Source organism: Penicillium diatomitis (genome assembly GCF_028827545.1).
Source record: "Penicillium diatomitis strain IBT 30728 chromosome Unknown utg000003l_segment0_segment0, whole genome shotgun sequence".
Taxonomy (NCBI): Eukaryota; Fungi; Ascomycota; class Eurotiomycetes; order Eurotiales; family Aspergillaceae; genus Penicillium; species Penicillium diatomitis.
In genome coordinates this window covers 1,473,785-1,501,303 of record NW_026623175.1, presented here as the reverse complement: position 1 = coordinate 1,501,303, position 27,519 = coordinate 1,473,785, and the positions used below count along the sequence as shown (strand labels likewise).

Sequence of the window (27,519 nt, the reverse complement as noted above, 5' to 3'; positions counted from 1 at the left end):
GGAAGTTGGGTCGAAAAGCAGTACGCCGATCGGTTGGCAACCAGACAGGAAAACAACCGTTTAAATATATTGAATAATCATGATAATCGACTCACTAGTGGACTCGAATTCAAGGACAGCTGGTCCTGTGAGGAAGACTCATAGTCCCCATTAACTAATCCCCAATGTTCCAATCGAGAGGTCTGGAATCGCCAGCCTTTGAATGGCACCGTCCCCCGAGAGGAAAAGCAGGAAAAAAAAGGCCGTGAAACTTGTGACGTCCAATACCCCGGGCTGTGCCAACGCCAACGCCAACGCCAAGCTGCATCCGGCCTCCCTCCGATCCCCCATCTCCAATATCACAGCAACCGTCTCTCCTTCAACTTCCTGTCCCGGCCTCCAGCATTGGATCCCAGATCTGATCTTCCTCAGTCTAGAGCATTGTTCAGCGTGAACCAGCGAGTCAGTGGTCACATCCAGTCATACACAGCCACTGTTGGACCTCCTCCGTCGATCCACCGCGGCTTGACGCCACCGAACCGGGCATCTTGCTGGCGCGATTTTCCCTCCCTTCGTCCCCAGTGGACGCTCGTTCACTTGACGTCGGAAAGCTCACGATAGCTTCTGCATGTCAAATGCCCTGAAATCCACATCTGGGGATTTTTGACTTCCCTACCTACGGTCTTTTACATCTTCCAAAGTGTCCGATATCCTTGCCTTGCTTACCTAGCATTTGGGACTGCACGGCCGTATCTCTCGTCCTCCCATCCATGCAAATCTGGATACTAAAGTGAAAGTGCTGCCGGAGTCTTACGCCCGGCTGGCGCGTCCTCCAATTTCGTTATCATGTCAAATCCACGTCGGGACAATGAAGGGTCGGCCGATTCTCCACCAGCACCTCCACGGAGAGCACGCGCACCCACGATCACGATCGATACATCGGCCGTGAGCCCCGCAACGACAGACGCACCCCCTGCCCAAGGCTTCTCTAGCCAACAGCCCTCGCTTCGCCTGAATACCAACCCATTCGAACTGGTCAACAATGGCATCGCCTACAACGCATCGGGTTCTCCCACCGAGATGCGGTCCCCCGCCTCCTTAGGCTCCGTCGCTTCGTCCGAGGCGCGAGATCGTGAGAGCCGGCCGACATCTCCTCACAACATCTCCAACCCGGCAACCAAGCTGGCCGAAGCACATTCTCACTATCTCTCTGTTCCCGGCACGCGCTCTCGTGGCAACTCCCTGGAGTCGGACGGCACCAGTCAAACTTCGAGCACATACGGTGGCGAGACATATGTGTCGACTTCAACCCAAGTGTCGCCCTCGGATGCCACAAAGCACACCAATGTCGACGACGAAGACGCTTTGTTGCCCGATCAAGGCCGAGAAGACGAATTCGAGGTGATCAATAACAAATTTGCCTTTTCTCCCGGCCAATTGAACAAGCTCCTGAACCCCAAAAACTACGGTGCATTCCGACGATTGGGTGGTCTTCAAGGACTGGAGAAGGGCTTGCGGACCGACCTTCGCAGCGGACTGAGTCAGGATGAGACCTCTTTGCAGGGAACGGTGACCTTTGACGAGGTGACCTCGGCAAAGGGCTCGCCCAAGACGGTCTCGCCAACCGAGGTGCCTTCGTCAGCTTCAAACGACACAGAGGGCCAACCCTCTGCCGCCGCCGTATCGAGTTCCGCCGACGAGTCATACGCCGACCGAAAGCGAGTCTATGGAAGGAACAAGCTGCAGGAGAGAAAACTCAAAACCATCTGGGAGCTGGCGTGGATTGCCTATAATGACAAGGTGCTCATTTTACTGACCATCGCGGCGATTGTTTCGCTGGCGGTCGGTATCCCCCAGTCACTGCACCCCAAGGACGGCGAACCTGGCGTCGAATGGGTGGAGGGACTGGCTATTCTGATTGCCATCATCATCGTCGTCGTTGTTGGCGCGGCAAATGACTGGCAGAAAGAAAGACAATTCGCCAAGTTGAACAAAAAGAAGGAAAACCGACTGGTTCAAGTCATTCGATCCGGCAAAACGATCGAGATCTCTGTCTATGATGTAGTCGTGGGCGATGTCATGCGGCTGGAGGCGGGTGACCTTATCCCCGTGGACGGTATCTTGATCGGAGGCCACGATGTCAAATGTGATGAGTCCTCGGCCACCGGCGAATCTGACCTGTTGCGCAAAACCCAGGGCGATGATGTATACCGAGCCATCGAAAAGCATGAAGACATTCGAAAATTGGATCCTTTTATCATCTCTGGCGCCAAGGTCTCCGAAGGAGTCGGCACTTTTCTCGTCACGGCGGTCGGTCCACATTCCACTCATGGCCGCACAATGATGTCGCTCCAGGAAGAAGGCGAAACGACACCTTTACAAACAAAACTGAACAAACTCGCCGAGTATATTGCCAAGCTTGGCTTGGCCTCCGGTCTACTGTTGTTTGTGGTCTTGTTCATCAAATTCCTGGTTCAGCTCAAAAACATCGAGGGCGGCGCCGACGCCAAAGGTCAGGCTTTCCTCCAGATTTTCATTGTCGCTGTCACCATCGTGGTTGTGGCCGTGCCCGAGGGATTGCCGCTGGCTGTCACCCTGGCACTCGCCTTTGCGACAACGAGGATGATCAAAGACAACAACCTTGTGCGATATCTGAAAGCATGCGAGACGATGGGCAACGCAACAACAATCTGTTCCGACAAGACAGGTACCCTCACCATCAACAAAATGAGCATCGTTTCCGCAACTCTGGGGACGACATTGCGCTTTGGGGACAAGCCCGCCTCGGATCAGCCTCAGGAGCAGGGCGACACGTCTGCCAGTGAAGTTGTCAAAGCTCTGTCAAAGTCCACCAAAGATCTCTTGATGCAATCAATTGTTCTCAACTCTACAGCGTTTGAAGGAGAGCAGGATGGTGTTAAAACTTTCATCGGATCGAAAACCGAGACCGCGCTCTTGGCTTTCGCGCGTGATCATATGGGAATGGGCTCTCCCGCTGAAGGTCGTGCGAATGCGAAGATTGCACAGATGTTTCCGTTTGATTCCTCTCGCAAATGTATGGCAGTCGTCGTGCAAATGGACGATGGAAGGTACCGCATGTTGATCAAGGGCGCCGCTGAAATCTTGATGTCCCATACGATGAACATCGTCAGTGACCCTAGGGAAGAACTTCGCGAGAGCCATTTGGAAGATAAGAGTCGGTCCGAACTCGAAGATACCATGTCAAGCTATGCGAATAGATCGCTTCGATGTATCGCACTCGCTTATCGGGATTTCGACGAATGGCCCCCTCGCGGAGTGCCTACTGCCGAATCCAATCACTCTGAAGCGCTGTTTGAACCGGTTTTCAAAGACCTGACGATGATTGGTTTGTGGGGCATTCAAGATCCTCTGCGACCCGGTGTTGCAGACGCTGTCCATGCCTGTCAACGCGCAGGTGTCTTCGTGCGAATGGTCACCGGTGACAACATTATGACTGCGAAAGCCATTGCCAAGGAATGTGGCATTTATACTCCTGGTGGTATTGCCATTGAGGGTCCCAAGTTCCGCAAGCTGAGCACACGGCAGAGGAATCAGATTCTCCCGAGACTACAAGTCATTGGTCGATCGAGCCCCGATGACAAGAAGATTCTCGTCAATGCGTTGAAGAAGCTCGGTGAAACTGTTGCTGTCACCGGTGATGGTACCAACGACGCCCAAGCTCTGAAAACCGCCGACGTTGGTTTTGCGATGGGCATCGCTGGTACCGAGGTCGCAAAGGAAGCCTCGGACATTATCCTGATGGATGACAACTTTGCATCTATCGTGAAAGCCATGGCCTGGGGTCGAACCGTCAGCGATGCTGTGAAGAAGTTCCTGCAGTTCCAAATCACGGTGAATATTACTGCCGTGGTCTTGACCTTTGTCTCAGCTGTCGCTAGTGACTCGCAAACTTCGGTACTCAGTGCAGTGCAGCTTCTCTGGGTGAACTTAATTATGGATACATTTGCCGCGCTTGCGCTTGCGACTGATCCCCCCTCGCCGTATGTCCTTAATCGTCGGCCAGAGTCCAAAGCATCCCCGCTCATTACCGCCACAATGTGGAAGATGATAGCTGGACAGTCGATCTATCAACTGGTGGTGACTTTCGTGCTCAACTTCGCCGGCATGTCAATATTTTCATGGGATGAACTTGCGTTGAAGACCGTTGTCTTCAACACTTTCGTCTTCATGCAAATCTTCAATCAGTACAACTCTCGCCGGGTTGACAATCAACTCAACATTTTCGAGGGCATATGGCGCAATCGATGGTTCATCGGCATTCAAGTCATCATCATCGGAGGTCAAGTGCTTATTGTCTTCTTTGGCGGGGCGGCCTTCTCTGTCACGCGTCTTAACCAAGGCTCGCAATGGGCGGTCTGTCTTGTCCTAGGAGCTTTGTCGTTGCCTATCGCCATCGTCATTCGATTGATCCCTGACGAATTTATCACCAAACTTGTTCCGGCTTTCTGGCACGATCGGCATCTGAAGAAGGGTCCGGAGGTTGTCATCTCGGATGAAGACCGTCAATTCGACTGGAACCCGGCCCTGGAAGAGATTCGGGACCAGCTACAGTTCATCAAATCTGTGCGCGGTGGACGCTTGCGCAATATCAAACACAAGTTACAACATCCACAAGAATTACTGCCTCGCTCTCGAAGCGGCTCACGCTCGCGGGACTCGTCAGAATCCTCCACGCCCCATGGCATGGACAACGGAAGCTCGCCCCCTGGAGCCTCGACGCCAGAGAATCGATCTCGTCGCAACACTCGATCACGCTCCAATTCCACATTTGGACCTGCGGCAGCCATGGCTGGGATTGTGGCTGGTAGTATTGCCGGCTGGTCGCCAATCGAACGAAGCCATGACGGGCCAGACTCCATCACATTTCCCAGCGGTGCCGCTCACGGAGGCTTAGATGGACAACCGGGCATCGAAGTTCACCCAGACACAGCCGCGGACGATCGCGTGGTGAGCGACTATTCCACCAATTCGCAGCACCCTCCCAGTCAAAACCCCGATCTCATCCCTGTCTTTGAACATGCGCCTCCGGCGGTCGCAGAACGAGCGCACTCACATCGCAGCCGACTGTCATTCTCCCAGCGGTCGCACTCGAGTCAGAGCCACTCTCAGGTGTAAATAAAATCGTTCAAACAGCAGACTTGGCTGAGAGCCTACCATATACTGAGCAGGAACCCCTAAAAAAAAGTTTGGCGCTTCTGGTTCTCTTTCTTCGGTCCCACTCAACTGGAGCATCTTCATGGCGTGGAGTTTGGGGGCTTTTTTTGTTTTCTTTTGTCTGTTCTCCTTGTTCTGATATCCTGGGCTTGGCATACATTTCTCGTCCTCTCAACGTGTAATTACTCGTCTCTCTGTGACCTGAAGACTTCATGGTCTGAGTTGCTTCGTGCGTTTCTCAAGCTCCGCTGCGTGAAAGGCTTCTTCATTGTTCTGTTGCGGTTGTATGGCACCTTTCGCCTCCTTATTCTTACCTTGAAACACAAAATGGCATGGTCCGTGTGCTATCATCTTGACTCATGAGTGACTCCTACAAGACTATTCCAGCCGAGTCTTCTTGCATGAGCAAAACGTGTGACGGGATTCAATCTAAGACCTTTCCAATTTCCACTATGTAAAAGGACACATGATCTACGTGTAGCGATACCCACAATCATCGAAATTTAAATCTACGCCCACTCTAACATCATACCCACCTACACTCAGGCAAGTTCCAAGTGACTCAATTGTCTCCAACTCTCCACACGGCCTACCCCAACGTCGTCGGGGTACCCCAGTGCATTCATTCCCCCCTAACGTACGCCGCTTGGCCGATGCTAGTTGCCGGCTAATGACTCCGGGCTCTTGAAGCTCTCCAACACCGCGTCTGCAGAGCAGTTGATATCAAGTCAAGTGGTCCGTCACTACTGTGTGTCAATTTGATCGTCCTCAATCATTTGACGTTTGCCAGAAATGGAGCCCCTTGTACTACCTTCGCAGCAACAGCTTCGCGAGCATTGGGTCGGAAAGGATCTTGAGGAGATCCCGAAGCCCGCTGTGGTGCTTGACCGAGCGATTATTCGGCGGCATTGTGCTCGAATGAAGAGGACTGTTGAAACGCTGGGCGTGGGTTTTAGAGCTCATGTCAAAACACACAAGGTCAGTTGTGTATATACTCTTTTCCTCTTCCGGGGTTGCCCGGATTAAATGAAATTTAAAACGCACGCCTGCGGGCTCAATTGACATGAGTGGATGACAGGCGCTCCAGATTGCAGAGATGCAAATGGACAACGGCGATCCAGAGGCCAAGTTCATTGCATCCACTTTGCTCGAGATCGAAATGCTGCATCCATTGCTCAAATCTCTCAAGGATGCAGAGAAATCTGTGAATGTCTTATATGGCATTCCTTTAGTACCGTCACACATCTCGCGACTTGCAACGCTGGCTGCCGATATTGGGGAAGGCAGTGTCTCCGCGATGATCGATCACCCCGATCAAGTTCCCTACCTGAAACATTTCTTCGAAGTGGCTCGCTTTCCGGTCTGTGTCTTTGTCAAAGTAGATACCGGGTACCACCGTGCCGGTTTACCACCCATCTCTTTGAATAAGAACGGGCTTTTGGAGAGGCTTGCCAAGGCAGAGGCAGATGGCTGGGTTCGCTTTCTAGGCTTGTACTCTCACAGCAGTCTGAGCTACACCGCCAAGTCGCCCGCAGAAGCAATGTCTCATCTGATCGGCGAGATTCAGGGATGCAAGGATGCTCTGGGTCGCTGGTTGTCGTTGCTCCCAACGGACAGAGAGCTTGTCATCAGTGTGGGCGCAACGCCCCAAATCTCATCTTCGCATAATTTGGTTGGAGAAGGTACCGAATATCCTGAAGCGCAGAAGTTGAAAGCTCTGCTTGACAATCCTTGTCTGGAGAACAATGATGTCAAGGTGAAGATCGAGCTCCATGCGGGCAACTATCCCATCCTCGACATGCAGCAAGTATCGACCAATGCACGAGAAGGAGCGGGAAGGTTTGAAGACGAAATCGCCATATCCGTCGTCGCGGAAGTGTGCAGTGTGTATAATGATGGCGAACGGGACAAGTCCGAGGCTCTCGTGGCCGCTGGCACTCTGGCTCTGGGCCGTGAACCCTGCGCGAATCATTCAGGCTGGGGCGTCCTCTCTTCATGGCGAGTGGGTGCTGAATGCACGACGACACGAATTGTTGTTGACCGCATCAGTCAAGAGCATGGCATTGTAGCTTGGGGCTCTGGCATGGAGGGAAAGTCTGTTCCCCTCAATCTGGGACAGAATGTGAGAATCTTCCCAAATCACGCGTGTGTGGCGGCAGCCTTCTTTGGATGGTATTTCGTGGTGGACTCGGATGAGGATCAAGATGGATCGCGTGTGGTAGACATTTGGGTGCGAGGGCGAGGATCGGGTGTTTCTGACCCCTTCTTAATGACCAGATTCCAGTGATGAAGATGGTCAGTTCCACCAAATAGTATGATTGTCTGCAACAAAATCATTCAAAGCCTAAATTGTAGAGAAAATGCTCCATTCGCTGGGCTTCGTGGGCATCTTCGACGCATCGCCTGGTGGTCCTGATACCATGTGCCGTATATAGCTTGCAAAGCCCCTACCTGACCATGGATCTTGCTTGAAGATAGACTTCATCTCTTCCACAGATCGTCTGGGAAGATCTCCAGACAGCTGGTAAATAGCTATTTCCAAAAGCAATGAGTACAGACCAAGAAATTGTTGGCTTTCGGGCAAGCTGTCAATATGGTCAGTCTCCCCATAGATAGACTTGTCGTCCTCGTCCCGGATGGAGCTTCAGATTCAAGCCTCACACGCGAGGCCACATGATAGCTTGCAAATGCAGCGACCTCTGCGCTTAAAAGGCTGGGTCTGGATGAAGACAGCCGCAGGCAATCAACCGGCCGGAACTGAGCTTTATTAGCCGAGACACGCTCAAATCGGCCATCGTTAATGGAAGAAGCTTGAGAAGCGAAATAGAACTGAGTTCGTCCGACATGAACTTGCCCGGTAAATCGATCATCACGTGTCAAAACATCACCCCCTTTCTCACGTTCAAAGCAACTATTGCATTTGATCTTCTCCTAGCCGGCTTCGTCACCATTCGAGCAGGAGACTCAACAGACTATTCTTTCAAGCCCCCGTGATTTCATGATTTCAACCGACAATGTTCTTGTTCCCCCAGACATCTTTCATCCGTGTGACTCCATACACGGACCGAAGCAGCCGAAAAGAGCTCTTCCCCCTTGCAGGGGCTTGCATTCCTGCCAAAGCATTGTCGGAGCTTTAGGGTATGCTTGGTCAACGAGAAAGGAAGTGTCAAGGCGATCCGGATGCTGCCTTTGAAGCACCGCGTGCCCCTCGGTTCTACCTGCGATGACAGAGCTTGGGATGATGACTCTGCTCGTGGGTCCACCGAATGGCTATTATCGAGGAAGTCAACCCTCGATCAAGGATCGGTGCAACCACATTTGATCTGCATCTGCGTTACTCCTCCACGCTTCCCTGGAGGTACTTGTACGCGTCTATGATCTCTTCGCCAACAATCATAAAAGAATGAGATGCTACGGCAGCTCGGAGAAACAGACATGAGTCCTCTCAGATGCATTATTGGCCCGGCTGCCGGACTGGGAGCACAGAGTCCTTGATTGCTTAGGAATGCCTGCCTCAAGCGGTTACACTTGGAAAGCCCCGCTGCCATTCGGAAGCCGCGTATTCTCCCTTCTAGAGACCTGGTGATGTCAAGTCTGATTTTGTTCGGTTTGTATGAAAACAGACCAAGTTGGACCAACGGACTTATCCCTGTGACGGAGACCCTGAGAATTAGGGTTTTGGTGAAACGGAGATTCTCCCCCAGCTATATCTGACAAGGTGGAAGCTTATGATCTACCTCACGCTCGTCATATCTGCAACAATTATTTCATGTTATTTTACCATTTCCCTGCACAATTTTTTTTTCCATCCGAATCACCCGTGGCTGGGTAATATCCCACTATTGAGGTGCTGTCGATGAAGATAAGCTCTTTTTTCATTGCTTGTTCGTCCCCTTGAGCTGCACGACTTTTGTTTTTCAATTGAGACCAAAACCGTGAGAAGCAGACATGATCACCATCTCATCCAGCGAGATCTTCGAATCACGACCCCGGCTCAGACCCGATGATATTGAAAAAATTGGTGGATCCCCCTGTCTCCGCAGTACGAGCCAACTCGAGCTCACCAACAGCTCCTCAAATGAGCCTATCAAAGAGAAATTCAAGGAGCCTCAGCCTTCCACGAGACGGCAACGATGGATCGGAAAATTGAAAGGTGTAGAGACACAGGGCATCAAACCAGTACCGATCGAAGAAAGAGAGCCAGTCACCTCCTCGACATATTTGCATATGATCCTGCTTTGGTTTGGTATGAGCTTGTCCATGAACAATATCATCGTGGGATCAATGGGAACTTTGGTTCTCGGACTACGCTTCAAGGATGCCGCCATTTGCGTAGTGCTGGGAAACTTGGTCGGAACGATGACTGTAGGGTACATGAGTACTTGGGGTCCGAGAAGCGGGAATCGCACTTTGGTATGTTCATCTATCCTCGATGTCTGGCTCTGTGCAAGCAGCCATGTCCGTGTTCGTTCATGCTCGCTGGCTGCTATTAGTCTGTACCCACGCTGATCTCGAACCAATTAAATAGATCGTGGCACGATACTTTATGGGCTACTATCCCAGCAAACTCTGTGTCGCACTGAATATTCTCACCAACGTTGGCTATAGCATGGTCAGCTCGGTGACAGGAGGGCAAATCTTGTCCCAAATCTCCGGTGGACATATCTCCGACATAGTTGGTATTGTTGTCGTGGCCCTCTCGAGCTGGGTGATGGCCATGTTTGGAATGCGCATCTTTCAAGTCTATGAACGGTGAGTGGGTGCTTTTCACTTCGGCTCGGCCAAGGCTGTATTCAATGACAGACTAGCGCCCATTTACTGATCCTTGTGTTTTTTTTTTCACCATAGCTTTGCGTGGCTTCCGCAGTTGATGGTGATCTGCATCATGCTTGGCTCCGCCGGTCCTCATTTCGACTTTTCGATCCATACACCTGTATCACTGGACCGACTCAATGCCAAGCGGGTGACTTTCTTCTCACTCGGTGTCTCTGTCGCCCTCGCGTGGGCACCTTTGGCTGCAGATTATTATGTCTTCTATCCGCCGCACATCAAGCGCTGGGCTACACATTCCGTGACTGTGCTTGGTAGCTCCGCAGCCATGATGCTCACCTTGGTTGTGGGGGTTGGATTGGGTTCCATGATGGCAAGCTCGCCCTTCTTTCTCGACACGTATGGAAGGACTCCGGGAGGCCTGCTGATGGCGGCCTATGATGCGCTGGGAGGATTCGGTAAATTCTGCGCTGTGATCAACGTCCTATCCCTCGTTGCGAACAACACCCCGGGGGCTTACTCGATGGGTATGAACCTTCAGATGCTGGGAGGCTTCTTTGGACGAGTTCCACAGCCCATCTTCACCACTCTCGCCACGGTGGTCTACACTGCCTGCGCGATGGGAGGGCGAAATTCACTGTATACAGTCTTCAACTCCTTTCTCCCACTGATTGGCTACTGGGTGATGATTTGGTTGATCATCGTCATTGAAGAGGACCTGTGCTTCCGACGCGCAAAGGGGTATGATTGGTCTTGCTGGAATATGCCACAGCGTCTACCTCTGGGCATCGCGGCAGGTGCAGCGTTCCTGGTCGGATGGTCTGGAGCGATCCTTGGCATGGTTCGTATCCCATTCTCGAATCTGCCCCATTATCCTCTCTCCGAAAGCGTTCTAAAGTGTTCATATGGAACGCACTGCCCTTATGTCTGTGGTTTCGATTGATTTGCTGACATTTTTTACGTCGTGTGACAGCATCAAAATTTCTATAGTGGCCTTCTGGCTCACATTGCCTCGGGGGCAGATCTGGGTCTCTGGACTGGGGCTGCATTTACCGCGGTCATTTTCCCGCCGCTTCGAGCTTTGGAACGTGCCTACTTGGGACGTTAAGTCTCTTCCACGGCTCCGTACATCAGAACACGATCGGTCCTTGGATAAAAAAACGACATAGAGAGCTTGCAATCGTCTCCAGGGCTGAGGCACAGTCGCATGGCCGAGGGCCCTCACCATCATTCTACAGCAGTACAGAGCCACACACTCGACTCGTATTCCACCCCAGATCATTGATCGGGCCCACGAAATGGGCACATGATTTGAATTTTGTTTTACTAGCGCATGGATTTAGAGCCTTTGTACAGTTAGTACTCATAGGGACATTTTGCACATTTTGCATACAATCAACTTGGTAATGTCGAAATGGTCATCGTCTGTGAACAAGCGTTTGAGTCTTCTGTTTCTGGTATCTGGATCGTTTTTTGGGCTTATTGATTTTGAGTGTCAAAATGGACAATGACAGGGGCAATGAGCGCAGAAAAGATTATCAAACTCTCGCTTCTCATCGTCATACTACCTGTGGACTTTGGTCACCGGTCTAGGGCTCCCCCATTGTAATTTGAACAACGCGGAAGGATACGTCAATATGCCACGGAGAACGTACTGGGATCCTAGACTGGACTACAGACAAGCATCATTCTACTATCTGGAGCTCGTATGTACAATGCCATTGTCCCATCCCCAAGTATCTGGTACTTGGCACTATTGCATTGTCAAGGTACATTGATTATTCTGCGCTCCACGTAATAAGTGAGTGTACTCGTGGACTGGAGAACTAGCGGCCGTGCCAAGCATGGAGCTACGGTTGAGAGAGACACTTGATGTAAACTTGAAAGGCCGCTCAGTCTCGCTGTCTCGCACTTCAACTACCTACCTATCTCGTGTTACCCACGACATCAAGCGATCATCCATATACAACGGAGTGTGGTGGCTGATCCCTGTCTTGCAACTCTTCTAATATCTATCAATAGACCACCCCCGATATCAGTCATCATTGGCGGCTTCTCTCGTGATAAATTCCTTCCGTTTTCCCTTTCACATGCGCCCGAATGCTGTAGTTGCCGACCCCCCAAAAAAACAAACAAACCCAAAACAAACCTAAAAAGCAAATCATCACTGGCCCCAGAATTGACGCACAGACACCGAGTGGATCCTCCTTCAGCTACTGATGTAAAGAGCTCTTTACATTGCTTCCCTCAGCGGAATTTTCCCTGTGAATTGATGATTTGGGCATTGTGCTCTCCACGCCCTCAGCTTCAAATTTGCAGAACGACAGCACCGCGACTTTAGACTCTCTTATCCTGATCAGCTTCGCAAAAAAAAAAAAAAAAACCAAAAGTTGTGGTTCCAGCTAGGTAGTCCCTATCGTGCGATCACTTCTGTCACTTTAGACGCCACGATGGACAAGGCTACATCTATCGTGACTTCGGTCTGGCAGAGTCAGGCCGTGCAGGCTGTGCTTGATGCTGGCCCGCGACACTGGCTCCCCTACGCAGTCGCTTTGGCGATGGGCTATCCGATCTTGACTCGGAGCTTGCGGTACCGACGATTGAAGGCGTTACACAGCAAATTCCCATATCGCACTCGAGAAGACATGGCTCGAATGACAGACGACGATGCATTCGAGATCCAAAAAGCGATCGCTCAGCTCGAATTTCCAATGATCTTCATCAAAGCACTGCAATTTGCCTTGTTCAGGGTACGTACTTCCCTGTCGAGAGAGGAAAACAAAGAGGGAAGGGGAAACCCCATCGACTAACCTACTCCATCTCTCTCTCCGACGGCTCTATACAGACATACGGGATTCCAACAATCTCCCACCTACTCGTCCAAACCAGCCAATTCTCCAACCCGGAAACCTCTCTCAAGCGCTACACCGACACCAGCACCCTCGTGGCAGAAATGGTAGGCAACAGACCAACATCGCACCGAGCCTACGCCTCCCTTGCCCGCACCCGCTTCTTGCACTCGGGCTATAGGGCCTCGGGCAAGATTCTCGACGACGACATGCTGTACACCCTGGCCCTGTTTGCGCTCCAGCCCATTCGGTTCATCGACCGATTTGAATGGCGGCAACTGAGCGACTTGGAACGCTGCGCAATCGGTACCTTTTGGAAAAGTGCCGGCGATGCGCTGGATGTCAGCTATGCAAAGTTACCGTCTGGTGCTACGGGATTCAAGGACGGCATTCAGTGGCTGGAAGAATTGGAGGTGTGGAGTGAGGCGTACGAGGCCGAGAAGATGGTGCCCGATGTGAAGAATCGGGAAACGGCGGATCAGACAACGGCCATTCTGCTGTACATCTTGCCCAAACCCTTGCACTCCATCGGGCTACAAGCTGTCTCGTACATGATGGATGACCGATTGCGCAAGGCCATGCTGTACGTAGACCAGACCCATTCACCGATTCCCCTGCCAAGACAAAAACACAAGGCAACCAGACAGAAAGAACATCCGCTAACATGTTTGCTCTCAGATACGATCCACCTTCACCCTTCGTGTCTACCGCGATATCCAGCATCCTCTTCCTCCGCAAATGGGTGCTCCGACACTTGTGTTTGCCTCGCCCATACGCGTTGCGCAAAGCCCCTTTCACCGAGAACCTCGATGAAAACGGCCGGGTCTTCGTCACGCAGTGGGACGCAGCCCCATACTACGTCAAACCCACATTTTGGAATCGATGGGGCCCAACGGCCCTGTTCACTCGTGTGCTGGGGCTCCCGGTCCCTGGAGATGAGGGAGACAAGTACTATCCTGAGGGCTATCAGATTGAAGATGTAGGACCCACGTATTTTGAGGGGAAAGGGCATAAGACGCTGCAGAAGACGATGGAGGAGTACAAGGGATATCGAACTGGGAAATGTCCTTTTCATTGAGCCGTGGATTTCACAGGACATGCTTGCACACAAACCGGTGAGAATGCATGGTGGACTTCATTTGACTGCATCGAATAAAATATACCAGGGGGGGGGGGGGGAGGGAATCTAAAAGGTAGTTTTCATCTCTCTTACTGAGATCCGGTCTGGAAGTGACGAATCTACTTTCTGTTCTGAGCTTCCAGTGCTTCAGGACACCGGGGCATAAACCCCTTCCAGGCTTACCTCAACCTACAGCGAAGCATGTCAAATAACAAAAGTCATTTCATCAATTGCTTTTCAGTATGTGAAATTGGAACCCGACAATGGGCTCAACCACCGCCAACCGACAGGCATAAGGGTGAAAACAAAAAATAGTGACAGAATAAAAAGTGGGTTACATTAGGCGCTCAAACAAGATACTTGGGAGGGGACTGTAAAAGTCAGACCCAGACAGGGAGGTCTTTCCTAATCCCGTACACATAGAGAATGTAGGTTTATCCAAGGGTATTACTGCACGCAAGTCTCCAACCATTCGGTGGTGGGACAAGTTTACATCTCCTCCTCGTGACCCTCCTCGGCGGCACTGAACAAGAAGTATCGTAGTTAGCATCAAATCGCATCAATCAAGGCATATCTGCCGGCTAAAATGTCAGGTAAGAAGGAAGAGGGGAAAAAAAGACTTACTACTCCTCCTCGCCCTCGGAGATAGAGGCCTCCTGGTACTGCTGGTACTCAGAGACAAGGTCGTTCATGTTGCTCTCAGCCTCAGTGAACTCCATCTCGTCCATACCCTCACCAGTGTACCAATGCAAGAAAGCCTTGCGACGGAACATGGCAGAGAACTGATCGCCAATACGCTTGAAGAGTTCCTGGATGGAAGTGGAGTTACCGACAAAGGTCGAAGACATGCGAAGGCCGCGGGGAGGAACAGAGCAGAGAGCGGTCTGGACGTTGTTGGGGATCCACTCGACGAAGTAGCTGGCGTTCTTGTTCTGGATGTTGCGCATCTGATCCTCAACCTCCTTCATGGAGACCTGACCGCGGAACAGGGCAGAGCAAGTAAGGTAACGACCGTTACGGAAGTCAGAGGCGGCCATCATGTTCTTGGGGTCGAACATCTGCTGGGTCAGCTCGGGAACGCTGACCTGGCGGTACTGGTAGGCACCGCGGCTGGTCAGGGGAGCGAAGCCGACCATGAAGAAGTGCAGACGAGGGAAGGGAACCATGTTGACGGCCAACTTGCGGAGATCGGAGTTGAGTTGACCGGGGAAACGGAGGGAGGTGGTGACACCAGACATGACGGCGGAGACCAGGTGGTTCAGGTCACCGTAGGAGGGGGAGCTCAACTTCAAGGTGCGCATGCAAATGTCGTAGAGAGCCTAATCGGGAGGAAATGCCCATGGTCAGTAAAGTCAGCTCCCTCACGCATCTGCCCATTGGCGGATTCCCAGGGGCCTTCTCATACCTCGTTGTCGATACAGAAAGTCTCGTCGGAGTGCTCAACAAGCTGGTGAACGGAGAGAGTGGCGTTGTAGGGCTCAACAACGGTGTCAGAAACCTTGGGGGAGGGAACGACGGAGAAGGTGGCCATCATGCGGTCGGGGAACTCCTCACGGATCTTGGAGATCAGGAGTGTACCCATACCGGCACCGGTACCACCACCCAGGGAGTGGGTGATCTGGAAACCTTGGAGGCAGTCGCAAGCCTCAGCCTCGCGGCGGACAACATCGATGACCTGGTCAACGAGCTCAGCACCCTCGGTGTAGTGACCCTTGGCCCAGTTGTTACCGGCACCAGACTGGCCGAAGACGAAGTTGTCGGGGCGGAAGAGCTTTCCAAAGGGACCGGCACGGACAGCGTCCATGGTACCGGGCTCCAGATCGACGAGAACGGCACGGGGAACATACTTGTCACCGCTGGCCTGAGTGATCGAACGTTCATTGATTAGAATTCAAAGTGACGATTGAAGATGCGGGGTGAGGATTGCGGCTTACGTGGGTGAAGTAGACGTTCAAGCGCTCCAACTGGAGGTCGGAGGTACCGTTGTAGCTGGATCGAAAAATATCAGACCGCCGTTCCGCGTTGTTTGAGGGGGTCGTTTGAACGGCAAGATAGTTGACTTACTGGCCATCGCCGTCAAGGCCGTGCTCACCAGCAATGGTTTGCCTGTGGAGAAGGTCAGCAGAATTTCCATGAGATAACCGCAAGGCAAATCCAATTGACGGTCGTTGTATCGAATTCGGGATATCCCAGGCAAGCGTGGCACGTACCAGAAAGCGGCACCAATTTGGTTACCCTACACCCCCGGAATTCCGTTCAGTCAGAACCATCACATTCCAGTATCTGACCCATTTCCCACGTGTTCCTCTTTTGGATTTTACTTACGCACTGACCGGTCTGGAGGTGAACCTATACAAAAGTCGACAAAAAAGAGAAGATTAGCACAAGCTGAACGGGTGGGGGTCTTCTGGAACACCGGTGGTCTTTTAGGGGGTAGCAATCCCCCCAAAATCCACAACACGCGTCACGTTGGGGTGGTAAGACGTACAATCTCACGCATTGTGGATGTGAATTGGTAAAGGTCGAGGAGGAAAAGTGTGTTGGAGGAGAGATCGAGAAGGGTGGATAACCAAAAGCCCAGGAGGAGGAGAAGGGGAGGAGAGGAAAAGGTCGGTGTGTGGGCGTGGAGATCAACAACAAACCACCTCAGGCCAAAAGCACCGTTCAGGGGAGGGGAGACCTCCTAATTGGGAATAGCGCCCCCGATGACAATTGGGTCGTTCAGCAGCTGGGAATCAGGTGATCCCCGGCCGCGCGCGCGGCTGCCACGAACCACAGTTTGGGCCTGTTTGCTCTGTTTGTTTACGGGTCCGTGTTTACTGATTTAGTTAATTGTCAACAAGCAACATGGAGATGATCATCTCGGACTACGTGAGATCAGCCATCTCGCTAACTACCAAGAGGTTGTTACACATGGAATACGTAATTGGGCAGCCGAGCCGCTTGAAGATATTCAGAAAAGTGGTTCAGTGAGTACATCAGATCACATGTCATGTGTCTAGGCGGCAGGAGTAGAAAACTGATCTTCGAGCCTGCTAGGTCTCACCGGTAATGGCGATGCAGCAAGCTCTCGAGATCAACGTAAGTTCATGCTTTGGCTGAGGCTCATGAGGCTAGGGTAGACCGGAAACGAAGAAGAGGTTCTTTGGTGTCTGGGAATGAAAAGGCCTATTTGGTGGTAATCTAGCGGTGCGCCTATCGTTGGTAGTTGGTAGTTGGTAGTTGGTAGCCTTATCCTGCAGCTTGGTAGGCGATAGTACGGTACTGTCTTGAAGCAGATACGACTGTGTCATTGCAAGGAGAGCTACGAGCATATTGAACGAGGTGGACAAGGCCAGAGAATGCTACCTAGAGCAACTCCTCGTGCCCAGTCGCCTATTGGAGATAATAGAGAGTGACAGTCGCGCTATCCGAGCACGCAAAATGAAAGAAGCATCTCAACCCGAGGCTGACCTCTGTGCATGCCTTTCGTTCCCTTTTCGTAGCAATTTGCGAGTTCCTATATATCATATTGAGTCGCAAATATTGATGACCGTGAATAGATCCAGGATCTTACCGTCGGTCGAAGCGCAAGATTGGAACAACGAAAAACTCCCCGATGATCTGGTGATATTGCCAGACGGTTTCCAAGGGTATCAATCTTCAAGGTTGCGATCGCTCTAGGTAGTTCCGGGAAATTCAAGGTCAATTGAAGACCTGTACCAGATCCCGGAACCATCCATGTTCTCCTGCGAGATGTAGTGAAACTGGAAGACTTATGCATCAGAATAGTCGGTGGCTGAGTACATTGTTCTGAGAGTCTTCCAAGGACAATGGGAAGGTATGCCGAACGTGTAGATATTCCGGACATCCGTTCTGATTTGTGTGCTCTACCTTGGCAAGTTCGGGATGATATTTTAGGGCTAATTCCCGTGAGACAAGGCAGTCATTGCTATCCCGCTCGCGACGTCCCCGAACCGGAGTGTCCGAGCAACTCTGGAGATCCGGGCCGATTAGTTGAGCAACCTCCAGGACAGCAGTCCGAAAATCAGCGAAACCCCCACAGAGCATTTGATCGTCACTCATCGCCTTCAAGGGCATATCATGAGCGAGCTCATTACGGCCCCCTTCCGATAGAGATGGAGAGGACGCTTCAGATCAGCGACGTTTCGGATGGGACGAGCAGGTACGCAAAGTATTAGTAGTAGAAGACTCTTGTCGCTTTCGCTTTGCCATCAATCCAATGCTTCGGGCTTATGTATTCAGTAGCTCGGCATGTATGTAGATTGCTGTCAGCGAATGGAGGTGGACGGGATGAGCGTTCGATGAAGAGAATGGGGTTCCAAAGCAAGTCGGGTAGTGGACCATCTGCTGGTCTACTGTCTAGTAGTAATCCTACCTGATACCTACCTGACAACGGCACCTACGACGCAAGGTACGCCTGTCAAGGGAACTGGAGTTTAGAAAGGCCCCCAGCACATCGCGAGAATACCATGGGGCGCCCATACAGACCAGCAGTGCAGCAGTGTAGCGTGGACCGGTATCCAAGTTGAAGGTCGGAAAGGGGGAAGGTCAACTGCTGATTGGCCATCTGGCCAAATAAAGACCACCCAGGAGGCGCATATCCGTCATGAGCGGCATAGATGGTCAAAGCCTCTTGTCGCTGGGTCGAGGGTGAGAGCTCAGGAAGAACATGCAAAGGCTGGTGAGTAGATCAAGCCCACGGGGCAGATGAAAGCTGGCGGGGGTGAAGACATCGAGAAAAGAGTCAAAAGCCGGGGGGTGTCGTTCACGCTTAGGAGGCCTATATGGCAAAAACAGGTAGACCCTTGGATACGCGCTGCAACACCCTCTTCGAACTTGCATCTATTTCAATGCTGGTATCTCACTTCATTCAAACCATGGACGCTGAATCACTATCCGTGGGTATACTTTTATTTGTCGTTTTCAAGCCAATCTCCAAATCCTTTAAGTCGCTCATCTTCTTCGTCGTCCTCGGCGTCAATTCCTCGCTCGGCCATGTCCTCAAGCGCAGCCCGTCGTTCGTTCATCTTCTTGAATTTTTCTCCCGTAGTGTTGACGTAGGCCTCAATCCGGTCACCGCCAAAAAACCGGCCGTTCAGTCGCTGAAAGCAAAGAAAAAAAGAACCATCGTCAGTAGTCGAGCAATGGGAGGCGAAAGGGAAAGGAAACGCACCGTTACACATTCCTGGGCATCCTCGGCTTGTGCAAACTTCACAGTGACCACTCCTTCGGGCTCCTGGTCATAGAGCACAACATTTGTGACTTCTCCGATCTTGGTGCATTCTGTCCGTACATCCTCTTTGATATCTAGAATCGCCTCGACATCGTTCTTCAACCAGTTTGTTAGAATGGTTGATACTTTTAATTCCCTCTCGATCAATCGTTGCAGAACTTGACTGACCTTGAGCTCTTCTAAAGTGAACAAGTGTTTCAACACCACCGTTCTGTCCTGGTTGGTGGCGGCACGGACTTGAAGACCGGGATCGTCGTCATCCCAATCGGTCAGTAAGCTAAACTCGCCTGTGTCAGCGCTGATCAAAAAAAAAAGCCCACATCTAGGTTTAAAAGTGCCAACAGACCTGTTCAATTGATTTGTTCGCTCCTGAATCTTCCGTCTATCGCGACCACTCGGCTTATCCGGCTTGTCCGTCTGACTCTTAAAAGACAATTCAGCCGCCTGGACTCGCATGGAGTCTGCACCTCCAGAAAGAGTCGTCGGCCCTCGTAGCGACGTCTCATCGGCCATTTGAATAGCCAACGCGACGGATTCCGGCCGAAAATAGACCACCAGAGCCTCGCCCTTGAATTTGCCTTCGTCATCGTAGTACATCTTGACTCGCGGGGCGCCGCTGTCGATCTCTCGTGCGATCACTCCCCAGCGAGAGAAACTCTTCTCGATCTCATCACGCTCCGCATCAAGAGGAAGACCGGTGATCCAGACAGCATGGTTGACTCGCGGCTTTTTCACCTTGCCTTCTCTGTTCTGCCCGTCCGGTAGCTTTCGTTTTTTATCGCGCGGATGAACATTCTCCTCGTCGTCGACGCCTTCCACCTTGTAGGCCTCCTGCTGCTTACGTAGCAGTTCCTCATCGACCTAGACGTTGCCACACCGTCAGTAAATCATTGTCAAAGAGCAACTAGCATCCCGACGTCACAGGCGCAGAGGCAAGAGTGCCGCGCGCATGAACCTCCCTCGCGAAGCAAAGAGACTCGCCTTCTGCACCCAACGCTTTATACCGGTGTCGTATTCATATTCTTGCCCGTCTTCTGTCTCCAGAATGAATTTGTCGTCGAGCTTCGAAAAAGAAATGCGAGGATCGCTGTCAAAATCCGCCGGGTCCTGCGGGAATGCGGGCGCGTCCGCGGCGTCCTTGTCCAGACTTGGCGAGGCCATGTCAAACGATGGAGATGGAGCAATTGCTGTGACTGTGACTGAGTCGACGGGGGATGGGGATGAGTAAATCGCCGTGTATTTAGAATGCGGCTATTGGGGAGTAAATTGTATTGATACGATTGTCGGAATAAACGAGTGAAAAGCGCATGTGTCGGTCGCGGGGGCGGGAAGCTTTTGGAAGGACCGTTGTTCTGAGCTCGGCCGCGGGCCGATCTTATCTACGTCACGTCTTTGGAAGGTCGTGGGTAACTTAGCCACTAACCACTGTCGCCTCGTCAAGTACAGACTACAGAGAGTGAAAGCGATAAATCTTTTAGGCCGGTCATTTCCCGGTCAACATACCACTGTGAGTACTGGATCTATTCTCACGCGAGGGATATCTTCTGCTATGTGATCAAATTGTAATTATAGAATTGGTAGGGTATCAAAAAGTAGTTAAGAAGAAAAGGATACAAACAATGAGAGGTGAAGAACACTCTACACGAAGGATTGGCAGAACATCCGAGGCTGGTGGGCAATATCGCCAAGCTCTTCACGAGTCGACGTACGGAGAAGTGAAGAAAAAAAGTGGATATTAAGCAATGAAAGAGGGGTCTGGTAGACGAGGCTTCTCAAGCCTTGGTGTCAATGGTCGCGCCATGCTCTTCAGTAGGAGTCATGGTACGCTTGGAACCAGCATCGCTGCTCTCGACTCCGTTAATGATATCACGGGTCACCTCGACATAGTCATACTGTGTGAGGAAAGATACATGATTAGTTGTGGTTCTCTCTCGTTTGCATCCTTGACAGGTGCGGTGCTGGACTTACGGCAAACTCGCCAATCTCGGCGTCATCAATACCCATGATCTCGTCCTCCTCGCGCGCACGCAGACTCAAGCCAGGAATGAGGTTCATGATGAAGAGAATGATGCAGGTACCGACAAAGGAGTAGGCAAATCCAGTGACTGAATCCGCAAGCTGGTAACCCAGTTGGATCCAGTTGTGGTTGATCCATCCACCGGGAATGGAGGTAGAACCATCCAGATGCGCAACATAATCGCTGTGGCTATGGATCAGCACTGATCATTCCCAGAAGTTTTCCACTTGGTTGGTACTTACGCGGCGAAGATTCCGGTCAAAAGGTTGCCGACAAGGCCGCCGATACCGTGAACGGCAAAGATATCCAAGGCGTCATCAACGCGAAGCAAGAACTTCAACTTGGTGGCATAGTTGCAAGCAACCGCCCCAACGACTCCGAACACGAACGCAGCCCAGGGAGTGACAAAGCCAGATCCCGGGGTGATGGCGACCAGACCAGCAATAACACCAGAGCAGAAGCCGACAGTGGACCACTTGCGCTCCAGACGGTAATCGAGGAGACACCAAGTGACACCGCCCACCGAGGCGGCAAGATTGGTCACGACGGCCGCCATGACAGCCCGCAGGTTTGCGGACAAGGCCGAGCCAGCGTTGAAGCCAAACCAGCCGACCCAGAGGAAGACAGTGCCGATGACGACGTGAGTCACATTGTGAGGACGATAGTTGAGCTCATGGGTGCCGTGGCCCCGGCGCTTCCCCAGCATCAAGGAGTAAGCCAATGCAGCGGAGCCCGAAGAGATATGCACGGGAGTGCCGCCGGCAAAGTCGAGACCGCCCAACTTAAAGACCCAGCCAGAAGAATTCCATGTCCAGCAGGCGATGGGGTCGTAGATGACGGTAGACCAAACGAACATGAAGATGATGCAGGGCAGCATACGGCCACGCTCTGCGACGGCGCCCACAGCGAGAGCAACACTAATACATGAATCACATCAGCTTTCCAAATTCATGGCAGCGGACTGTCAAGAGTGTGCGGACGTCATCACTCACGTAATGGCAGCGAACATGCCCTGGAAGATGGCAAAGAGGAGATCCGGCACTTTAGTACCACCCACCGACGGCGCAGCCAGAACATCCTTCATACCAAAGTTGGCCAGATCTCCGATGAAACTTCCAGCTGTATGGGAAAAGGCCAAGGAGTATCCCCAGAAGAACCACTGGAAGGTCACCACGCCCACCGACATGATCGAAAGCCAGATCAGCGACAGGGCGGATTTCCGGCGAGCGAGACCCGAGTAGAAGAAGCTATTGATGGAGAGAGCGATCTGTTAATCCCATGATGGTATTGCAAGAAACAGAACAACCCTGACAGCATTACTCACCCAACACCGGGAATCATCAGCAACACCAGGGCCGACGAAGTCACCACCCATGCGATATCACCCGCCTGCAGAAGAATGTTATCAGCCATCCTGACTCTCGACCTCGTTGTCAGGCAAATCGATGACCTTACATTATAGTAGATGTTCAAATCTTCAGTCAAGGAATCCCCACCCGTGCTAATGGTGCCATTGTAGGCTACTGGATAGGCTGACATCTTTTGACGGCAGCTGTGAGGACCTTGGAAAGATTCAGGGAGAGGAGCCGAATGAAGAGGCGCAATGAGCAGAGCGACGAGTGATCGTCCACGCAACCAAGATGACTCCCTTGGAATCAACTGCGCTGGAGTGAAAAGTCTGTGTTTAAGGATGGCGTGTGGCAGCACTGAAGAAATGCCGAGTGAAGACGAAATGGCGAAAGGGAGGATTCCGAGAATCTCTTTTCAGACCAACTGACCCCCAGAGCTCTCGAAGGATGAGACTAGGACGCAGAAGTTAGGGGAATGCTGATCTATCTAGTACCTGCAGCAGGCCATGGGGCCCATTGTTAAATAGCGACAGACACTACTGAACTATAGCCGGGTCCATGCCAGGACAAAGGCACGACTCCGCCGTCTGGAGAGTTGCGAGTACCTGCACGCATCGGTCCAGATAGCGATCTTCTGATAGGGGAGGAGAACGTGTGGTCATCTTGATTGTTGGTATGATTCACTGGATTTGGTTTCAGTTGTTGCTGATAACCGGAGCCAAGAACGCCCTAAAGTCAGCCATGCCCAAGCTCCAGAGGACTGTGGCCCACGAGTCGACGGCGTCTCCACGGAAGGTTACGGAATGCGTAAACGGGGCCCAGCGGGGGGCCAGAGGGCTGGGAGACACCGTTCGGGGCTCGGAATACGGGGTCAAGCCTCAGCTATGGGGCTTTCTTCTGACAGATCCTGTGGGCACAGAGTATGAGAGTACGGCTCTTAGGTTGTTTCGAACCATGGTGATCTTGAGACGACTGCTTGGGGGGGTGACCGAACAGTGGATTCATGATATGCTCCCCATTGCAGGGATGGGGGCCCTCGTGGGAGATCTGAGGATCATCACTCCTCTGGCACCGGCAGTAATGCCTGACCAGCAATGAGGATCGTGAACTCGTCTCATCGTAGTGTACCCTCCTCCTCAGTAGGACTCACTACCAAATCACTACCCTCTACTGTGTCGTCCGAACTAGTCAAGCAAGCGGTGCATGTAGATGCTGTGATAAGCCGGCCTGGGTGTCCCGAGACGGTTGATAGCCCGATTGGGTCGATGGAGGCGAATGCGATCCATAATCATAGTTCGAGAACCGCTTGAGTCGCGATTGCCCTTTGGTTTCGGACTCATTTGATACATCACACGAAGATCGAAGATCGGGCATTCCGTTAATCTCCTGCGAGTTGTCCACGTCAAGTAGAGCTCTCGAGGATTCGAGCCGCAGTCTTCCCCAACTGGCTGTAGATAGGCCTATCCTGGTCGGGGCCAATCAGCGGCATACAAAGCTTATCTCCATCGGCATCCTCGAAACCCTAAAAAAAAGGTACGGCCGAGTAAGTACCCCCGTCGAGTGGGACTATCACACCAGGCGATAGCGCCTCACAGGATGAGCAGGACCAATTCTTGACGATTTCGGAGACTCACAGGGCGTGTGATAAGACAATCTTCTACAGTATACAGCATATGTACACCCATTCCGACGCCGGTTTGGCTTCACGGGTGACGGATGCCCAGGAACAACACATACCGTCGTGCGGGTATCAAGTGGTTCTGCAGAAAGCGGTCGGGCAGCGTTTGATAGTATTTACCAAAGCCTTATCATTGAGCCGGCTTTGCGTCCTACGGAACCAGATCGAGTCAAATCAGATCTTCTCACAACCGATGAATGGCATACTGAAAGATACTTCTTGAATCACGAGAATCCACACGGGTCTGGTGAAACCTTATGGGACCATCATCATCACCCCAGAATAAAGAAACAACTTCATCCAAGTCGAGATAGCATGTGTTCCGGGATGGACCTGGTTCGGTCCGTGCGTCTGGAAGCTCGTCGGGCTCTTATCAGACGTTGACCTGGACCAATCACCGAGTGTTCCTATCCAAGGCCAGCGCTGCTTATCAGCTTCGCCAGAATAGCCTTTTGGAGCACCCGAACCGCCCCGTTCGCCAGACGGAGCAAACGTTCCGACTGACTCGGATGGGTCCTGATAACATCAACATTGACTTCGTCTCCATTGCGAATCGCACGTTCCAGTCTCGGTCTTCACAGTCCAAAGGAAGCCTCTGACGGCATCTCCACATGTCACGAGAAAGTGGTGAATTTACCCCAGCTTGGTGGCATTGTGGCAGTGGTAGTGGTCTCATGCAGTACCACCGTTCCGACTCGACCTGAGCAACAATGTAAATCCCACGTGCCCTCGCACTCATCCTGGTCACTTCGGCTCGCTTGGAAAGATAGTTGCCCTCGGCCCCTCCCATGGAAGTTGAGAGAGGAGGTAGTGCCATGATTCTATCCGATGATCATGAAGCTACGTTCCACTTCTTCACCATCCTGACACCCAATCTGACCTCTTGTCCATGTCCATCTTCGATGTCAAGCGGATCATCTTTATCCTCTCTGCAAATCAGTCTACGCTTTGACGGTCTGAAGTGTTTGACGTAGGAATCAATCGCTGCAGGGCGGGCATCAGGCTATCATCTATCGGCAGTAGTCTGCTTCCAAGATATCATCCATCATCAATCGTGAATGCATGTGGCTTAGCTCGAACGCTCACGTCAACTTGAATTTTCATCTCGGCCCTCTTTCTGATGGAATTGGTAATAATGTGGGCTCTCAGGACCTAGTCACCCCTGTAGTGTTACTATGAACGGTTTCTCAATGAGATCAGATGCTTCAGCAAGATGTGTACATGCATACATTGTACAATGGATTCTGACTAAGTTAGGTTAGGTATCCCTCGTTGTTCAGGTACAAGATCATCACCTCTTGCTTCAACATTGCAATCAGTATTTCATGCATTACCTCCATAAGCGATGGTACCCGGCTCAAGTGACAGGTTCAGTCATATAATATGAGAGAGGGATGAGGGTGAGATTGCGATGGAGAAGAGCCCCTAGTATCTAGGCTATGGACTGCGGTGAGTGGCAGAGTCACATGCCATGCAAACACCAAGTGTAGTCCACATTGTAAAGCCCAGCCTGCCACACAACTCATTATCCGACTAAGTTAATTCCAACATCCGCATCAAATACTTTTCTTATAACCAAATTTTTGAGATCCGCTGTCACCGCTTCTCTCTTTGACAATTTGATCTACCTCGAGTAAGCGAAGGCTGAGAGGTAGTTTTTCAATGTTTCCTGCCCGATCTGTGATACTCCCTCTATATATGGTGAGTTCTACGATATCACACGCAGAGTAAGTACTACACGTCGTTATGCATTGCCCGTGTTATGTCCGGGACTCCGTGATGCCACTTCAATGAGGATTTGATCATCCTGCCAAGGATCCATCCATAAGGCTTCACGGGTTCCACCGCCCCACCTACTAGCCGATCCTTCGATCTGTGCAATAGTGAAGAGAGGCGATCAATGAGACCTAGGCTCTAGGTGGTGCATGAGAATCATGTATAGTACAGGGCTGAATTAAGAAGAATTTTCATAGGGCGTTGCGCTGGACCTCCAGCATCAAATATTGGACTCGGGTACAGGTGGAACCCATTGTTAACATATAATTACTAGCTCGGTAGAAGCCAGCCGTACAGGATCAGCATCCTGTGTGAAGGAAGCCTAGGGAGATAATAGCTTCACAACCGGTCTTGCTTCAATAACACAGAATTTGACGGTCTTTATCATATCATAAATATCTAGGCATAACCGAGATAAGAAGTTCCAGCACTGCACAATCTGTCCGGCAGTTGCTCAGGTGGCCGCGACCTTAAGTGTGGATCCTAGCTTGACTATTACCGGGCCCTGACGTGCGGTCAATCGAACCTCTTCCTGGCGTCTCCAACTATGTTGATACCCATCTGCATTCGCTGGTGTACACCGAATGGCGAGTGAAGTAATGTCGCACTAGATATATTGAGTAATCTGTACATCCCAGATGATGATAAGTACGGCTCTTGCCAAGAATCATCATCAACAGTATCACCGTGGACGTGGTTTTACTATTCCTTAGTGGGAGGGCTCCGCCTCTCCCTTTCCAAATGGCCGTTCAAGTACACTACTGACTGTACAGACTATATGACTCCTGAGTGTAGTACGACTGTACAGTGCACACCGTACCCTGTAGTAAGTACCTGTTACAGTCCCTGAGTCCATTCGTCTGCAATCACCTGGTCAGGCGTAGCATAGATGGTGGCAGGTAAGTCTGGCAAGCTGACCTTGGTGGGTAAACTCTTTTCCGGGCAGTTGCGTCTCAGCAGTCGACTGGTGACTTACCAAATTGGGTACATAAAAAGGACTTCGGGGTACCCAAATCGGTTTGCTCTGCAATGCATTGGAATTAGAGGACAGCCATCATGGATCAACCTGGGATGTCATTGTAAGTAGTCGATTCCCATGACGAGCATGATCAAGGTAAGAGACTAGTCTTTTGGCCAAATTCTCTGAAACATCAATTATCGAGTCTTTTAACCTTAGCCTCGAATTTGCTGGAAACAAAACTAGGGGTGTTTTCCCCTGTATTCCAATCAATCACGTGGGTCATGACGGATTGTGAACATGGATCAGTCAGGTAGCGAGCAGCTAAGGAAAGAACTATGCAATTGTTATCGACTGATATCCAGTACTGTAGAATGTGCAGCGAGGCACCCGACATGCTAAACATGCTTCCATAATCGACAGTTCACATGATTTTGATTGTTCAACACACGTGAAGCGCAATCAAATGGAAGACGGAACTGGACAGGTTCTCATTGGTGGAACGAGATCCCTTCCCAGTCTGTCGGGTGCAGGCAGCTTCCGTCTTTCCTGGCAAGTTGGAACAAGGAAGAAAACCCTGCCAACACTCTG

At 51.5% G+C, this 27,519-nt stretch overlaps 7 protein-coding genes across 7 annotated transcripts; 4 read left to right on the top strand and 3 right to left on the bottom strand.

Annotated features, from left to right (window-relative positions):
• Positions 1-825: 825 nt before the first annotated feature.
• pmcA (putative P-type calcium ATPase) lies at positions 826-5,136 on the top strand (the record flags this gene model as incomplete). Its single annotated transcript, XM_056932339.1, has 1 exon — positions 826-5,136. One exon carries the CDS (start codon positions 826-828, stop codon positions 5,134-5,136), a length of 4,311 nt encoding a protein of 1,436 aa, XP_056792298.1.
• An 831-nt stretch (positions 5,137-5,967) lies between these two features.
• Positions 5,968-7,462, top strand: N7539_002735 (uncharacterized protein; the record flags this gene model as incomplete). Its single annotated transcript, XM_056932338.1, has 2 exons — positions 5,968-6,153; positions 6,254-7,462. The coding sequence occupies 2 exons, from the start codon at positions 5,968-5,970 to the stop codon at positions 7,460-7,462; spliced, it is 1,395 nt and encodes a 464-aa protein (XP_056792297.1).
• Positions 7,463-9,123: 1,661 nt separating this feature from the next.
• N7539_002734 (purine-cytosine permease family protein) lies at positions 9,124-11,053 on the top strand (the record flags this gene model as incomplete). Its single annotated transcript, XM_056932337.1, has 4 exons — positions 9,124-9,588; positions 9,704-9,927; positions 10,024-10,786; positions 10,919-11,053. The coding sequence occupies 4 exons, from the start codon at positions 9,124-9,126 to the stop codon at positions 11,051-11,053; spliced, it is 1,587 nt and encodes a 528-aa protein (XP_056792296.1).
• Positions 11,054-12,395: 1,342 nt separating this feature from the next.
• Positions 12,396-13,872, top strand: N7539_002733 (uncharacterized protein; the record flags this gene model as incomplete). The annotated part of the gene is made up of 3 exons (XM_056932336.1): positions 12,396-12,695; positions 12,791-13,377; positions 13,473-13,872. The coding sequence occupies 3 exons, from the start codon at positions 12,396-12,398 to the stop codon at positions 13,870-13,872; spliced, it is 1,287 nt and encodes a 428-aa protein (XP_056792295.1).
• Positions 13,873-14,403: 531 nt separating this feature from the next.
• On the bottom strand, positions 14,404-16,414 carry N7539_002732 (tubulin beta chain; the record flags this gene model as incomplete). Its single annotated transcript, XM_056932335.1, has 8 exons — positions 14,404-14,437; positions 14,539-15,233; positions 15,320-15,775; positions 15,849-15,903; positions 15,979-16,020; positions 16,125-16,150; positions 16,240-16,263; positions 16,403-16,414. The coding sequence occupies 8 exons, from the start codon at positions 16,412-16,414 to the stop codon at positions 14,404-14,406; spliced, it is 1,344 nt and encodes a 447-aa protein (XP_056792294.1).
• A 2,413-nt stretch (positions 16,415-18,827) lies between these two features.
• Positions 18,828-20,311, bottom strand: N7539_002731 (U2 snRNP complex subunit CUS2; the record flags this gene model as incomplete). Its single annotated transcript, XM_056932334.1, has 4 exons — positions 18,828-19,019; positions 19,091-19,427; positions 19,497-20,011; positions 20,141-20,311. 4 exons carry the CDS (start codon positions 20,309-20,311, stop codon positions 18,828-18,830), a joined length of 1,215 nt encoding a protein of 404 aa, XP_056792293.1.
• Positions 20,312-20,922: 611 nt separating this feature from the next.
• Positions 20,923-22,706, bottom strand: N7539_002730 (ammonium permease MEP2; the record flags this gene model as incomplete). The annotated part of the gene is made up of 6 exons (XM_056932333.1): positions 20,923-21,042; positions 21,119-21,350; positions 21,410-22,084; positions 22,160-22,414; positions 22,492-22,556; positions 22,623-22,706. The coding sequence occupies 6 exons, from the start codon at positions 22,704-22,706 to the stop codon at positions 20,923-20,925; spliced, it is 1,431 nt and encodes a 476-aa protein (XP_056792292.1).
• Positions 22,707-27,519: the final 4,813 nt, after the last annotated feature.